Source organism: Oryzias latipes, chromosome 5 (genome assembly GCF_053564925.1).
Source record: "Oryzias latipes strain Hd-rR chromosome 5, Olatipes_Hd-rR_3.1".
Classification (NCBI taxonomy): Eukaryota; Metazoa; Chordata; class Actinopteri; order Beloniformes; family Adrianichthyidae; genus Oryzias; species Oryzias latipes.
Genome location: NC_136241.1, coordinates 19,893,304 through 19,909,823, shown reverse-complemented (window position 1 = coordinate 19,909,823; position 16,520 = coordinate 19,893,304). Strand labels below are relative to the sequence as shown.

At 41.4% G+C, this 16,520-nt stretch overlaps 1 protein-coding gene across 19 annotated transcripts in view; it reads left to right on the top strand.

Annotated features, from left to right (window-relative positions):
* The window catches only part of celf4 (CUGBP, Elav-like family member 4), a 107,616-nt gene that overhangs the window by 69,745 nt on the left and 21,351 nt on the right, over positions 1-16,520 (top strand). For all 19 annotated transcript variants that reach the window (XM_011475141.4, XM_011475138.4, XM_011475139.4 and 16 more), the window contains exon 3: positions 14,726-14,774. In XM_011475141.4, the coding sequence (XP_011473443.1) occupies positions 14,726-14,774 (49 nt within the window). The remainder of the gene's footprint in view (positions 1-14,725; positions 14,775-16,520) is intronic.

The window sequence follows — 16,520 nt, the reverse complement described above, 5'->3', positions numbered from 1 at the left end:
TTTGTTTTCATTTCATACTATTGCACTTGTTTTTCTCTAAAGGTTTGAACCAGTTTCAACAAGAGAGAAAAGCGTATAGTGAGGGGTTTAACAGCCTTAATACATCTGTATTTCTACTTTGCAATTTTTACCTATTGTAAGTCTTTTATGGAACGTATTCCATGCGATAAATGAGGGCACCGTATATATGAAAATAAAAAAAAATAAGAGTTTTAAGAGTTGCCTATTTGGTGGCAGTATTTGGCAAAAGAACCATGGAATAGATAGGCAAACGAAAGCTGAGACAAGAAAAATAGCTACCGAATATTTTAGGCCAGGGGTGCTCATTACGTCGATCGCGATCGACCGGTAGATCTTCAAGAACATGAGGGTAGATCGCAGGCCAGCAAAGATATATAACCAAAAAAATAAAAATGTACTTCTAAAAAATCCTCACTGAGTACAGGACTTTATTGACACGCAGAACGGCCAATCGGACATCCTCTGATACATACGTCACTGCACATGCGTGTTTAAATTCACTGAGCGCATATTGCAAGTCCCAGGCAGAAGACCACTCCAGACAACCAGAGTGTTTATTAAAGCCCTGGCCGCTGTGTGTCCTCCTTCTATCAGCTCTGCAGTTCCCGCCCGATAAATACGAGCTCATTAAGGAAGCAATGTTTTCCGTGGCACACGCTTCGTACGCAGCCAGCAGCACCTTTGAAATGCCACGCTCCCCGCATTGCACGGTGTACAACAGAGCATGACATACGATAGTCGCTGCTTTCTGTTTTTATAATAAAACGCCTCATCTGTTAATACAAAAGTATCTTTGTGTAATCTTACTTTGTAGTTTTTAATTATCAGCACATAAACAACAATGTACATATAAATATGTAACTAATAAACATAACTAACCAACATCTACTAATAGGATACATGGTGCTACAGTGTTTCGAAAATGTTTTGTATTTACGTGTTACAAATGAACAACGTTAAGAGTTAATGTGAATAAAGTCTGACTTATAACTCTCTGAAAAAACTGCTTATTGTGTCATAAATAATGCAGTTTGCTGAAAAAAAAGGGAACTTCCCTTTAACTCCTCTGACCATTCGCATGTCTCTTCCCCCCTCTAGACATTCTGGGCATTGTAGTCACATCACATTATCTGAATGTTTTGTTTTTCTTAATGCACCCTTTAGCCCCTTATGTTTCAAAAAATTCAGCCAGATTTTGTTAAATGCTCCTACTTTCTGACCACAGAGTTTATTATTGTGGTTTCTACAAATTTGCCCCTGTGGCAGTTTTTATCCCCTAAATTGTAAACATTTCTGCCCACTCCCCTTGGTAAGCTGCTGCTTTTTGTTCCCAAGTAAGTCTGTCAGCATTAAAGTGAACCGCACTAGAGTTCCTTTGCAAGTGAACCAAGCCTGATTTTCTCAAGCAGATCTGGTCCACAACAGAATTTAAGTGAGCTTACTGTCCAAGCTTTGTGAGAAAAAATGGGGAGCAGAGGTGTACGTGTGAATCCTACCTAACATGTTCACACTTTACCTGCATCTTCACCAGCCCTTTATTCCCCACTTTGTTAGTTTTTCTTTAAAAAAAATGCAACCCACAGAACTTCTTTCTTCTCATCCTCTTGGTTGAACTGCTCCCACTCCAATGGTTACTCAGTCAGGCGGAAGTTATTTTCACACATGAACATCAGAAACCTTCCAGAGTAGCTCAGACAATTACCCCCAACTTTGTTTGCAGGGGCTTTTTACAGTTGCATTTCGCAGCAGGACCGAGGGGCTGATATGCACTCTCACAGCTGGAAAAGGGGAAAGGGGGCATCATGGTGGGGAGCAGAGGATTCAGGACCCCGGTGCAGAGAGTGCTCCGCGGAAAGGCTTTTGCTGCAGCAGGCAGAGAACGTCGTATCAGACACTTTGCTGGCTGCTTGTGTGTTGATGCGGAAATCACCTGTGTTGAGCAGGTCCAAAGTATCACTTCAAGAGGAAAATGCAATACCTATTTCAAAAGAAAACTGTGAAACTGCAGCCTCCGCTTGCAAGCAAGTAAATTGCTGTAGAAATCTAACTTCTAAAACCTTAGAGATTACTAGAGTAGTTGCCAAAAAAAGAAAACTTTTGCTGAGTTCTATGCCAAATCTTTGTAAAATCTCTGAAAAGTTTAATATATTTTAACTATGATCAAGATTTTTACAATTGGAACAAAACTCAAGTTCAGTTTTTTGGTGTGTTGTAGAACAGCTCCGTTTAAAGTCCCACTCCAATTATCTGTTGATCTATTTTAAAAGTGTTCCCAGTGGTCTTTTAATTAGGATTATGCTGTTTTTAGACAAAATTAAAATTAAAAATAAAACTGTTATTTTCTAGGACATAGTTTCTGCAGAGCGGCAGGAGTTCATTCGAAAACACCAAAAAAATATTGTGCTCTAGTGAACAATAAAGGGAAATCTTATGATCTGTATTGTTGCCCTTCAGATTTAGGCTGATTGTTTTTTTGCCTCTAAAGAGGCAACAGTTTCTGATGTATGTGGACGTATATTTCCTTTCCATCTGGCTCTCTTTTTTAATAGGTAAATTTAGAAATGAAGTATTTACTAAAATGAGTGGAGGTAATGATTTTGTTTTTGTAGCTACTGGTAACCTCACCCCAGAATCTCATTTGTGAAGACTCGTTTTTATTCCAAATCATAGTCATCATAATCATAGTGTTGTTTTTCTAAATATCAGATCAGGAAAACTTCAAATTTTTTGTTTTTATTTTAATTACTTTTCTTTTCTTAACTAAAGTAGCTGAGTAGCCAAAAACACCACAAGCAGTTTAAGTGCCAGGCTTGCCAGAAATTAAATTAATGCCATAAATGTTTCAAAATGATTACATTTACTTATTACGAAGAAAAAACCCCAAAAAAGTTTCGCAGAAATCCTGGTCAACATTTCAGAGTTACCTCTTAATTCAGGTCTCCTCTCCCCTCCTGACCACAGTGCTTTTTGTTCAGATAGACAGCTACCTGCAGATGCTTTTTCCTCATTAATAATGAAGTCTTATTCCCCCGTCCTGCCCTTTTGGAGCTCTCCCTCTGCAGCGAAGCCAGTTCTGCTCTGCAGCTGCTTAACATCTCTTTGTTTGCTGTTGCTTTTCTGCCTTTTTCCTTTTATCTTTGACGCTCAACTTTCTTAATGGCAGAAGGAATTGCCAATTAAAAGCAGGATTTTCCCTTTTCTTTTAGTTAAAGGGCAATTGAGCTTTACTTTTATCTCCACAGACTTTGTTGTTTTTACTTCCTTGTTTTAGGTATGTGTTGTGACAGAACATGCTGTGTCGTTAGCTTCCACTGTCACAAGAGAATTAAAAGGAGTGTAGTTTGCTTCAGAAAACAATCCTACACTTTTGCATATTATTTTAGGGGATTCTTAAATATGTGAGAGAACATCCACCTCATCCACCTGGGCTCCGCTTACAGCAAGCTGAGTTCTGGTGCCGAGAAACTCCCTGTTGTTTCTCTGTCAAAGCCTTCCAGGCAGATCTAACTGCATTGCTTCCAACCTCCTTTTCTCCTCCTTCTTTCTTAAATCCTCCTGCTCTGTTTCCTCTTGTTCCCCACATTCTGCACCCTTCCGTCTTTCTGCCTTTTCTATATTTAATCAGCAGAGGAGTGTTGAATGAGTGATTACTTGATGTAAATATGCAGGAAAAGAGGGCGAGCGTGCGTTCATCACAGAGGAACTGTCATTTATGTCTTCACATGCTCTCCCGCTGTTTCGGTGCGGAGCAGAATTTGTAAAAGAACAAGCAGAGAAGTTGAGAGGTTATGTTTGCAAAATATGTCTCCGAGTGTTTTTAGCGTGCAGACTGTCACAATAAATTCAGGCCCTTTTCCCGTGAACATTTTTTTCCCACCTTTTTTTCTCACTCCTCATGGGCATCATTCAAAGGGAAACCTGTTGGGGAAAGAAGGAGAAGATGCTTTAAAAAAAAAAAATAAAATAAAATAAACAAGCCTTTCTTTTGGTTGCTGCAGAGAGAGCTCTGCATTCAAACACCTGCAGCAGCTCAGGTGGAGGTTACTCCTGCAAAAAACATTCAGGGTCAATCAGCATAGAAAAATCTCAGTGTATTCCCCTGTTTTCTGACACGTTTAACCCTTTAACGCTGGAGATGTCACCGCTGACACTTAAACGTTCTCTTTGACACACCGTGAGGCCCGGTTTATACTTATTTGCGATTTGTGATCGTCTGGGTCGCATTGGTCACAAGGTTGCCGGAAGAAAATTGCCCCAATCGCTGCAAAATGTACAGTAGCACAAGCTGATGACATCATCCATAATGACTCAAAGTACAATCACATGCATATTGCGCCTTTTAATTTATACTCATTATGTGCAATTAGCAGACGTGATGACGATGCAAACTCCATCCAGAAAATTGCCGTCCAAATATTCTGAGACAACGCCGCTATTACTGCATTCTAAATATAAGAGGGGTTAGACATTATGTTATTCTGACTCAGTTCCAAAAAATTTAAAAAACACAAAATCACTGCATATTTACTTTCTCATGTAACTATAATTTCAGCTTTGCAAGTGGCAAACCATTTCGAAATTACCTTATATCTAAAAGTACAGTTATTTGGTATGTTGAAGCTTTAAAATACAAAAGAAAAAGAATCGAATCTACCACCATTAATTAACCCCAACTTTTCTAAATAGATTAAAGCATTTTTAGAAAAACTTACAAGCCTTAATATAAAAAAAACTGAGTTTCAACGAACCTTATAGCTATGTCATTATAAATAAAATACCAAAGCAGTGAAACGCTGGAGACAATCACGTCATCAGACTAGAAAAGTATAAACGCTACACAGAAGTTATGGCAGACAGTGGCAAGCGAAACCTAGACTGCAAGTTGGCAGTAGGGACTCGATACGATTGAGGCGATGGCTGTTCGCTATAAAATATAAAAAGCCCATAACTCTTTGACCATTTTTAATCACCTCGAATCCGCTGATTCTTACACGGAGAAAAGCAACTTTTAATATTGACTTTGCACCGTTTTCCAACACTTTACTGAAATAGTGTGTTGGACAGCAGTGCAAAGTCTCTTCTCTCCGTGACAGAATCCGCTGGAATTACGTTAATTGCGTCAACAATTGAAGAGTTACGGTAGTTGAAAGAATGCAAACACTGTTGTGATAAAAGGTTAAACCGCCGTGTAGATTGAGGCAAAACCGTTTTATCTATTTTGCTTGAAAGCGTATCAAAATAAAAGATGCTGTTTGTTTCATATAATTTAACAGTCGAATCCATCCATCCATCTTCTAAACCCTTTTAGGGTAACAGCGTTGCTGGAGCCTATCCCAGCTACTGTTAGGTGAAGGTGGGGACCAGTCTGTCGCATTTAACAATCAAATCAACACTCGTAAATATTTTGACCCACCAAGAGGTATAGTTAGTTTATCTTAGCATACAAAAGAGAGGCAATTATCCACCAAGAAGTGGTAAAAAAAAAAAAAAGAAGAAAAAAAATGAAAAACACCCTTGGTTACTTCTTAATGAGGTGTTATGTTCTTTGTTTTGTAAAAATAGGCTTCTTGAAATATATCATGGTTGCCAGGCAACCAAAGAGTAATGAAAGGATTTGATCTTGTAAATGTCGGCTTCCTTTGTGTCTTCTGCTATTTCTGTTTTCTGATGACTGTGATTGGAGAAGTTCAAACACTGCAGGTCACAAACTGCAAGAACTACTTACACACCAATTCCAGGAGTCTTTTTTCTCTGCTTTATATAAAAAAAGAGAAATTATTGAGCAGCATTAATATTAAATGTGGAAGAGGCTTTTTTATTCATTTGTCTCTCCTTGGCTTTTTAGGATACAAAACACAGGTAATTGCAAGTGATAGCTCATTACAGCACCATCACCTCCAACCTCATGGGACAGGCCGTACAGACTTTTCTGCCAGTTTGATAGGAGAGGCAGCGTTTCCTGGTGGAGCGCTTTCACACTGTGTTTGCTCATGCTGCTATTTGTGTCTATATTTGCATTTGCATATGCTGTGAGGTGTTTTTCATTGCAAAGGCCGTCTTTCTCGCTTCATACTCCGAAGCACGCACACTTGCACGGTCCAGGAAAAAGAAAGAAAGAAAGAAAGACTGTTCATGAATGAACAGTTATGATGGACTCAAAAGTCGTGCAGGGATGTAGGTGAAGCAGTCTTCCCAGCTCAGGATTTGACAGTTTATGCACTTGTGTGTGGATGGTTTTTTTTTTCAGTTTTTCTTATTCATTAGATAAGTGAGGAGCAAAAGCTCTGTGATGGCTCACCAGCACCGGTGTGATTTATGTTCACCTTTGGAAAGAGAAAAGTAGAATTTATGGCTTTCTCATCTGGCCTAATCTTAGCTATATGCTGTAAAGCCTGAGCCGGTTTACAGAAAAAAGCTGAAAATTGCCCTCTACACTTTCCCCAGTTATCCTCTTTTTTTTCTTTTCTTCCCTCTTTCTATCACTTACTAACCAACTCTATCACATTTTGTCCTTGTCAGTTTTTTCTCTTCCTGGAAGCTTATAAACACACAGGGTTTGAGCACACCTAATCCCACACATGCAGGTACGCCACGAACGCACACTCACACGTAAAGTGAGATCTGCTCAGCCCGTAAGCGACACCTTCGCTCTACTTCTCTCACACTTTTCATTTCTCTTTTCCTTTTCTTCCTCTTGCTGCTTCTTCCCTCTGCACCTCCGCCTCCAGACGCCTCCACTTATAGATCTTTTTTTTTTCTTTTTATAGGCAAAAGGCTGAAGTCCGTACGGCAACATTGGGGCTGCTTGATTGCCACGTGAAGGGTGCTAGCGGCCTTAATGTGATGGAGCTAGCCACCGCCTGTGAATTAAAATGCGGTCAGGCTCTGTGGAAAATCCCCGCCGCGTCGTAGAACAAGACAATAATTATTTATGAACACTTTGTTTGACAAGTATCGTTCAGATTTGCTTTAACGCCTGCGTCTCGTCGTCACGACTCGTAAGTGTGTCACGTGAGTGTTTCACAGGCAAGTGGGAAGTTATAATCGGTTCCGACAGGGCGAAATCATTTGGGTGTGCAGAGGATGTGCTTTTTCTATCCGGTTACACTGTGACAACAGAACCCAAAACTCTCCGTTCCTGTTAAAGAAAGCGCGGGAAGGTTGAGCTACGGAAAGATGGAAGGACCTTTATTTTTCTATCTTTTACGCCCTTACTCCTGCTTGCAAAAGAAAATAATGTTCCACACCCATTTTCTCAGCTCAACAGTAAATTCATCCAGCAGAACGGGGAGGAAGAATAATAAGCCGTGGAACCGGAATAGAAAGGGAAGAAGAAAGAGCTCCACGATTGCATTTGAACCTCTCATTCAAAACGGCGGCAAAGCCGTCCCACTGTAATGCCGGCATTCAGGCTGCTCGCCAGTGAAAGAAGCAGGAAACAGGAGGAGATAAAGAAGAGGTGGGCTGGTGTGAAATGGATCAAACAATGGATGTGAGAAAAGCATTGCTGTTCTCAAACCAACTGCAGGCAAATAAGAAAAGGTGCGGAGGAGGAGGAGCGGGGGTGTGTGATAATGTGCAGCTTTTAAAATGTCTCTGTTTTAAAGAGAGATTTTCTTTATTAAACAGCATGTTTCCAGAAGTTGAAGAAAGATATTTTTAAAGAAAAAATGGTGCTAAATAGTATTTTTTTTTTTTTTTGTAAGTCAACAACTAGATTTACGACAGATGAACAGCTGCAAGAATAATGAAGGCTGGGATTATTTTTAAATACACACAAAGCAAAGATTATTGCTTTATGCTAAAGATAACATCTGTTTGGATCTCTGCTCCATCTATCTATCGGTCTCCTTGCTTCACTGAAAGGTGGGTGGAGGCCTTGTTGATGAAAGAATCAGACGATCAGAGGTTTGAACCCAGAGGCTCGCCTCCTTTTGTGATCTTTGTGTGTCTCTCTTTCATGCATCTCTGTGGAGATGCAGTGATCTCGGCGGATGCTGCTGGGACGGCAGCATCACAGAGCAAGCAAGCAGCAACATATGGAAAGAAGCTCGCAATGATGCCTTTTTACTTTTGTGTCGCGCCTTGGCAATGGGGGTTTGCAAAGAGGAGGCTCAGTTTCCGGCATAAATAAGTTAGGATTCTTAAACTATGTTTATTTCTGAGGAAATCACAAAGCAAAAAGTCAGTTTTGGAGCTTTTTGCTCTTCAAAGAAAGCTTTTGCTGCAGTGTTGCATCATTGTAGCATTTTCTACATCGCTAATTGCTGATAAATGAGGGCGAGCGTGTGATTTATTTATTTTTTGGTGCGACCACACTGCAGTTGCTTCTAGCCACCAGTGCGGTGTTGTAACAGGCCAAAAGAAGCAGAATCTGTGCCAATCCATGATTCATAATTCATTTGACTGTTTTTTTGTTTTGTTTTGTTTTTGCCTCAGTATTTCTTTTGCTCTGGTCCACTCCGGCTGAGGGTGGCCTGCCACTCAAGCCCAGCACAAACAGCTAAACCACGCTGCAGTGTTGTCAGAAAAATCCTCCCCACACCCTTGATCTGACGTAAAACATATTGCCCATCTCCGTTTGTCTGCAAAGATAAGAGGAGATGGAGAAAAGGAGACTCAACAAGAAGAAAGCGATCTGGGAGTTTTGCTTTATAGACCTCTTTACCCCCACATACAGACACGGATATCTGTGCAATATGTTTCACTCCAAAGGAAAGCTTTAATGTTGGGCCATATGTCAGGATGAAGAACTACACAGGGAGGGAAGGTGGAAAAATACTCACCGCGATGCGTCGACATTAGTGGAGATTAAACCTGAGGGGTGCCCAAGTGGGATTTAGCCATTTATCAATTTATAGACTAAGCTGAAAGTTTTTGTCAAGGAGTCGGGACAACATGAAGCCACACTGAGCGCTGAGGGTTTCAGGACACACACACAGACAGACCAGAGCTGATGGGTGTTAGCTGGAGAACCGTGTCTGATGATGAATATTAAAAGATAAAAACGTGTCTGAGAATGGAGAGGTCACCGCAGAAGAAGCAGGAAACATGTTCTTAAAAATCACCCCAGCAATTAGAGAAAAACAGGAACACATGGAAACTCTGAAGGTGAAATCGTGACAAACAGGGAAACGGCAACAACAACAAAAAAGTACTAGAAGAAATAACATTTTTCTCTTTGCCTGATGGGATTTTTTGGTGACATATCATGGATTTATATTTTTTAATGTCCCACTCCGATCATCTTTTGATCTACTGTAAAAGTGTTCCCTGTGTTTTTTTAATTATAAGTATACCGTTTGTTAGCCAAAAACCTCTGATGTTTTCTAAAACATAGTTTCTCTAGAGTGGCAGGAGTTTTTTAGAAATTTGCTCCCAAGGTGTGAGGGCAAAACCATTGGCGTGAAGCAACCTCGCCCTTTCTTCCTATCATCCATCTGTTTACACTCCTCTCCCGATAGCTTAAAGCCCCTCACACCCCAAACTAACATTAACCTATTGGAGCTATCCAGCCATACAGTTTTGAGCCAGATGCCAGCTCAGACGAGGAGCACAAAGATGTACATGGATCTATTTTTTCTGCAAGTGGGTGCATTGGAATGGAGCACAGCATTCCAATGTACAGCTTGTGACCTGCTAATTTTAGCACATACCTCAAAGCAACCAGCATTTTCAGATGACAAATTGAACACAGAAATACGCAGAGATGCCATTTGAATCTTAATTTTCTCTATATATGTCCTCCATCATCAAAAAATATGTTAAAAAAGCACAATTTTTGTCAGAGTAGGTTTTTAAAGCCCAGCCCTCATTTTTCTTGAGTGATACACAAATAACCCTTGTGCTATCAGGCACTTTACCATTGGGAGTTGGGTCATTTAGACCCACTAGACAGTGCGCTGAACCTTTTTTCTTCAATAATTTGTGAACCTCGCTGGTGTCCATGGATTACATGAAATCCTATTCACCTTTATCCACCTTTGTTGGTAGGGAGAACGTGTCAATGTAAGGGTGGGGACATAGGACAGCACAAGGGTTAAAATACTCCTATTTTTTTTTTTTCAAAAATCCACTGAGTAGAAGTGTCTTAAAGTTTTGAGGAAGCGCTCAGTCTTCTGTTTGGCATGTGAGACAAGTCTCAGGCACTAATGAACTTACTGATCAAACCACTAACCTTTGTCAAATTTTTTTTGAAAGCTAAAAAACCTGATGCAGCAGCACTTGATATTCCAAGCTTTTTTTTAAAAAAAAAAACGTTTTTTTTCGTGTCTCTAACTTGTCAGGAGCTGTGAAAGCGCTGGGAAATAGCAGCTTCACCTAAATTAGTGAAGTTTTGTGATAAAACAGACGTTTTTGAAAGCAGTTGTTATTATTTTTCAGAAAATAACAGATTGATGTGACATTTAGACCAAATCTAGGTGGTTTCATTTCATTTTTACATCAACATTTTGAGAGAGTGAGAGAGAGATAGATGCCAAGACCAAGCCTGTTGTTGACGGTAATTTTTTGTGTGTTTGTGTGTGTGTGTGGGGGGGGGGGGGGGGGGTTGTACAAAAATCTGTTAAACAAAAATATCCTGCAAATAAAACAGTTACAGACTTTTATAGGAGAATATATGTGAAATTTTTCCCTTGTAAATAACTTTTAGGCTCCTATCTTTAGTGGTTTTTTGTTTGCAGTAATTGAGCGCTTCTCTTTCTCCTTATAACAGCCATGGGTGACCTTGCCTTGACCAGCACCTATTAAAAGCACACAACTGCTTTGCCCTGACCAAACCACATTCCATCTCGTTTTTCTTTTCTCTGCAGCACAATTCAGAAATCTTCTCTGCAAATTTTCTTGGCAATTATAATCCGGTTAGAGTCAGACTCGGAAATCTCCCCTGAATGCTTCTTCCTCGCTCTGCTCCTCTTGCATCAGCAGTCACCTTAAAGCAGCAATAAAGTTGATTGAGGACTATGAGCTGCCTTTTCGCCTCAAATGTGGTGAAATACTTCTGCGACTCAATAAGTCAATGAAAAGAACATTTCATATGTACTGAAAGAGCTTAAATGGGGTTAAAGGAGGGGTGGTGGGGGGTGCCTTTTATGGGTTTACAATATTACGATCTTGAAGTTTAAAAAAAAAAAGCTGCTGTTTTTTATCATTTCCATTTTGCCATCCAAATATTTCAAATCTTTTCCCTAAAGGGGCATTTTGTCTCCCCTTTTTCATCACACTAGATCCCATTTTCTCCAAAGCATCTGTGGCTTAAAACCATATTTTGTTCAGCTAATGTTCCTATTGGCATGTATCCATCCCAGGACAAGCGTTGCACACGCTGAGATCTTTTGGAAAGCAGCTGCAGGTCGAGTGCCAGTGGTTCATTTGACATAAGCACTGGCATTTGGTTATAAGTAGAGCCAGTCGTGTTTTTCCTGCAGAGACATTTGCTTTTATTTGCCTGCTTTTTACACACTCTAAGGGATCAACACATTTATGAGTAAACAGAAACTTGGATTAAAAATAGATTTAAAAATATACATAAGATTCAAGCAAAGTTCACCTACAATTAACTCAAACTGGGCCCCTTTTTTTTTTAAATCTGCAAAACCGACTTTCAGCAAACAGAATGGAGAAATATTATGAGCAGCCTTCTTTGGCTTCCTGAGAGAGTTTCACGGAGTGCTTTCTCACTGTGATAATGAAATGACCTGGCCTGCAACGCTCTGCTCTCCCTCTCAAAAACACATCTGCGAGACGAGGTGAAAATGAGAAAATCCTGCCTCCTCTCTCGAGTTTCGTAAGGCGCGCTTTCAATATTCTCTTTCTCGAAGAATGATGGGAGTGTGCATGCGGACGTTTGTGTCCTTGAGAGAGATTGTGTGTTCCTCTGCCTGCGTGTGCATGAATTATTTTGTTTGTCTGTTTGAGGCCTAGAGGCTGGCACCGCTTTAAGGAACTTGTAATAAACTGTATTTGGAGCGCACTTGACACGACAAGGTTCTCCTCTGAATCTGGCTGAACAGAAACTTCAGAGTCTTGCATTTGCAACTCCATTTTTGTGGGGGAGAAGGTAAAACCTAAAGAGGCAGCATCCCACAATCTTGCAGGCCTGGGATTCTACTGTGGAGCAGTAGAAGAAGTCCTGCATGCAGCCTGTGCCCTCCCTCAGCTTCTGGTTAACAGACTCCACAGAAGCACTGAGGCAGAGCGTGGTCATTGAACTTACATAATCAACAGAGGAGTGTGGCACCAGTGTGTACCCACCTTGTGCGTTTGCGCGGCTGCAGTTCCCCTTGTCAATCAGGTGGTGCATGCCAGCGCAGCTCCTTCGCAAAGCTGCTGAGGTAGACTTTCAGCGACAAGGAAGTTGAGCCTGCTGCTGTTTTTAAGGACGTGAAATAAAAAAGCCAGCCTCATTTACAAGGCTAAGGTGAAAAAGCAAGTTACAAGCAAAGTATTAGACGCGCCTGCTGGAAAATGAGCCGGTTGCACACGTCGACTCCCGAGGCTGCATTTACATATCTATTGTGTGTGCTTATTTGTATCCCGTTGCAGGATTCCATGCATGCTCGGTTGGCCTCAGCAGGCTTATTTGCGACGCTGTATTGTTTGTGGGTGAGCCAGGCTTGTGTATTCAAGCAGGCATGTCTAGTTATGTCAGCTAAACCCCTGATGCCCATTTGCTGGAGCACGCGCCTGCTCATAAAGTTATGCATGTCTATCTATATGTGTGCCTTTTGTGTGGACTCCCTCCACCATGGCGGCAGACAGCTTCTTCCTGCTCAATGCTGCCATCTGGCTTCGGCGTGTGCTCCCGCAGGCCTCCTGGGGGAGCTATCCGAGCAAGCCAGCGTCTGTTTTAACAACTGTTTTGGGAACGGTTGTCCACTGGGCTGGTGCTAACTCACCCTATTATGAGGAGAATGATAAAACTGACCTTGAAGCAGTTATGGGCCCCGGATAATGGAAACCACTGATGGAGGGCCCATGAAACGGCACTCAGCTTTCAGTAACAAAAGAAAATAATGGTTTAACCACTTCACCTTACTCTGACGTGTCCCAAAATTTGCGTTTTTAGACCCAAATTGGACACAATCACAGATTAACTGGAGAGAATTTAAAACCTGGATGTTGGAAAAGTTGATTCCAATGGGATTCACATAATAGCTGTTTATAAAATTGCTAGTCTGGAAAAAAAAAAGGAGAGGATCTGCTCCACAGCTCTAGATAATCCCATTGCAGAAGGAAATTAAAAGTTACAGGGGGGTCAGTGGGATTATATACAGCACAGGTTGAAACCTGCACTTGCATATAAAACCAATAGAGGTGGAACACAATTAGGTCAGATTGAGGCCAGGCCATTTGTATGGGTCACAGTAGAAGTGCTCATATGTATGCAGGCTTATGGTCCCCCTGGGAGCATTGAGCTGACCTTGTCCCATACTCTGATATATGTCCTCATCTCCCCCCTCTGCCCTCTTTTCCTCATTCCTCCACCCTTCTCTCCTCCCCCTCCTCTTTTTTATTAATCATCACATTTCTCTCTTAAACACACACACCACCACCACGTCCATCAACCTGCTTTTGATGTGGTTCATTTTTCTTTTCAAATCCCCGCACGGTTTCATTCATCGCTTCTTTTTCCATTCGCAACGCTCTGACTTTTTTACTCATTTTTAACTCCCCTTCTTCCATTCCTGGTTCTCTTTATCCCCACTTGTCCTTTTTCCATATCAACAGCCAGTCTGATAAATAATGCATCACAGCACATTAAAAACATTAGTAGGGTTCTCTCGGCTGTCAAAGAGAAAGAGGGGAGATGAGGGAATGGGTAACTCCATTTTAAATGAGTGTTGTGGAGAATGATGGGATTTAATATCAGCAGCAGAAAAGTGTCGGGAAAAGGTGAAGGTCCGAGCGCCTGTTTTGTGCATTCGTCATTTTTTCCCTCCTTTTATTCCTTTGATAAATCAACTGAAAGCCTGCAAATTCATTAATGCGAGGATTGAAACCAACAAACTCAAAGGAGCGCTTAATAACATTTTGCAAAACACGGATCCTGCGTCACAGGGAACCTCGACCTTTTCCTTTTCCTCTTTCGCTCCCGCCATCCTCCTCTCTCTCGTCCTCTGGTGTGATTCCTCCTGGCAGCGTGGCGATTGGCATTATTAAAAATTGATTGGCGGCAAGCGTTTAGCAGGGTGGTGAGGCGGAGAGGGAAATTTTGACAGGCAGGAGTGAAATGAAAGGAGGGCCTCAGCGGACACAGTGTGGAAAGGTCTCAGTGGGGGGACAGTGTGCAGATGAGTGTGTGGGTGAGTGTGTGAGGCTAAGAAGCAAGGGAAAGGAAATTTGTATCTAGGTCGGAAGTGTGGGAATTTGCACAACAGTGTTTTAAAGCTGTGTTTTTATGAATCAACATGTTTGAATTAGCTCCGTTGACCCACAATAACCTCCACAATATCCTCTCTCCATCCATCCTTTTTCATTCTCTCTGCTGATCCCTTTTTCCAACCTTCTTTCATCTCATCTTAAAAAATATATCCTGCCGCATGTTGTCCCCCTGCAGCTGTAAATGCTACAGCTTTAGAGATTTTCTACTCTCTGTCCATAATTTGGCTGAGTGATTCTGTGGAAAAGCAAAAGTGATCTAACATGATGCTAACTTTTCTCTCTGTCTGTTCCTTTCCTCCCTTTTCTTCTTCAACTGTCCCAGATGAACAGACCGATCCAGGTGAAGCCAGCAGACAGTGAGAGTCGAGGAGGTACTGGAAAGCTCTTCTTCGCAACTTTTCCATCCTTGTCCCCCATTCCCTCGACTGTCTCTTTGTCCTAGCTTGATAAAAAGAAAAAAAAGAAAAAGAAAGAAAAGAAAAAAAAACGCTGCCTGTGTTTATCAGCCTCAACATTATCAGTCCCGTTAGACGATGCCCCACGCCTGGACGCAGGCTGACAGCGCAGCCTGGCCAAAACCGTCCAGTATTCAGAACGCATTATGTAAACAAAGCTCTGCTCGCTCAGCTCAGCCTCCAGCTTCATCATATGCACTGATGCGTGCACGTCCACGTGCATACACAGCGACATGCACGTCCTGTCAAGCTCGAAGGGAAAACAATTCCCTTCATCTGTCAAACACCTTGGAAAAAAAACAAAAGAAAAACCAAACAAGGCAGTTTGACTCATTTCACTAGTTTGCATCAGCCAAATAAACCCACTGACTAAAGGACAACAGAACTACATGTCTGCTTTACGTTTTTTGTGCAATGTGCTTTATTGACAGCCAAGATTGCTTCAAGCAAATTTCCTATGTCTAGACATGTGGTGACCCACTCCTGACACCAATTAATGGACCGCACCAGATAAGATTGAAGCGGTTTGACAATTTTTGGGCAGACTCTTTCAAACTTCCCAGTCGTTAATATAATTGGCACCAGTGCGATTCCCCAGTTGCAAGAGAGAGAAAAGAGGAAGAAAAAAAAAGAGAGTGGAGCATGCAAGTAAATTGATAAGCAGCAGAAGCACGGTGGAGAGAAAAAGAGGTGTTAGGCTGTAAAGAAAATAACCTTTAAAGAAAGAAAGAGAGGCTGTGCTCAGTCCTCTTTCATTTAGGTTGCTGGTTTTCGAAGGGTGATTGATGGAGCAGAAGGAAACAGTGGCGAGCCGTGAGTGGGGGAGAAAAGCGCGAGCAAACCAAGACGTTTACAGACGTCTGTATTGGAGGTCTATCTTTCTCTGTATGTGCGTCCTCAGCTCTCTTCTCTTCCTCTTGTCACTTGCCCACATTTCTATTTTTCAAAGCTGCACACTGCTATGCTACACATTAGACCCGCTAATGGCATCGGCGTATGAAGATCTGTTGAGGTGAGGGCTGCAATAAAAAGCCCTACGGAGGGCATGGCGGCATTAACATGAGAAGCTGACTTTATGCCAAGCTTCTTAAGACTTGTTCTTCAGGAAAACAGGAAGATTTTCAGTCGCGTGAAGCTCCAAACTTACAGCAAAGGAGTTAAATATGTTACTATTAATACATTATAAATATAATATATCATAATATATTACTTCCTGGTCACAGAGATTTTAGAAAGTTTGGCAAGATTGGTTTGTTCTAACAACTACTACTAAATTGTGGGCTATCAAAAGTTTAAAAAAAGACAAAAATACATTTTTTTTTAAATTGTTGTCAGCCAGGCCAGTCATCATTCCTGCCGTGAAGTACGTTACTTAACTGACATGCAGGACGGCCAATCGAACATCCTCTGATACATACCTGAGTGCATCGCATGCTCCTTCTAAACGAAGTGCCACACTCCACTAGCAGATATTAATTTTTTCGTCCTCCTAAACTTCAGCGTCAGACTCCTAACTGTTAATGTAATCTAATTCTAATGTGCCTTTTTTTAATCTTAACTGGCCCGAGGTCAGTCACTCAAAAAGAACCTTGTACAGAACGCACACGGTGTAACAATTCATTTTAACAACGATCATAATTTGTGGTTGACGGTAGGATTCAT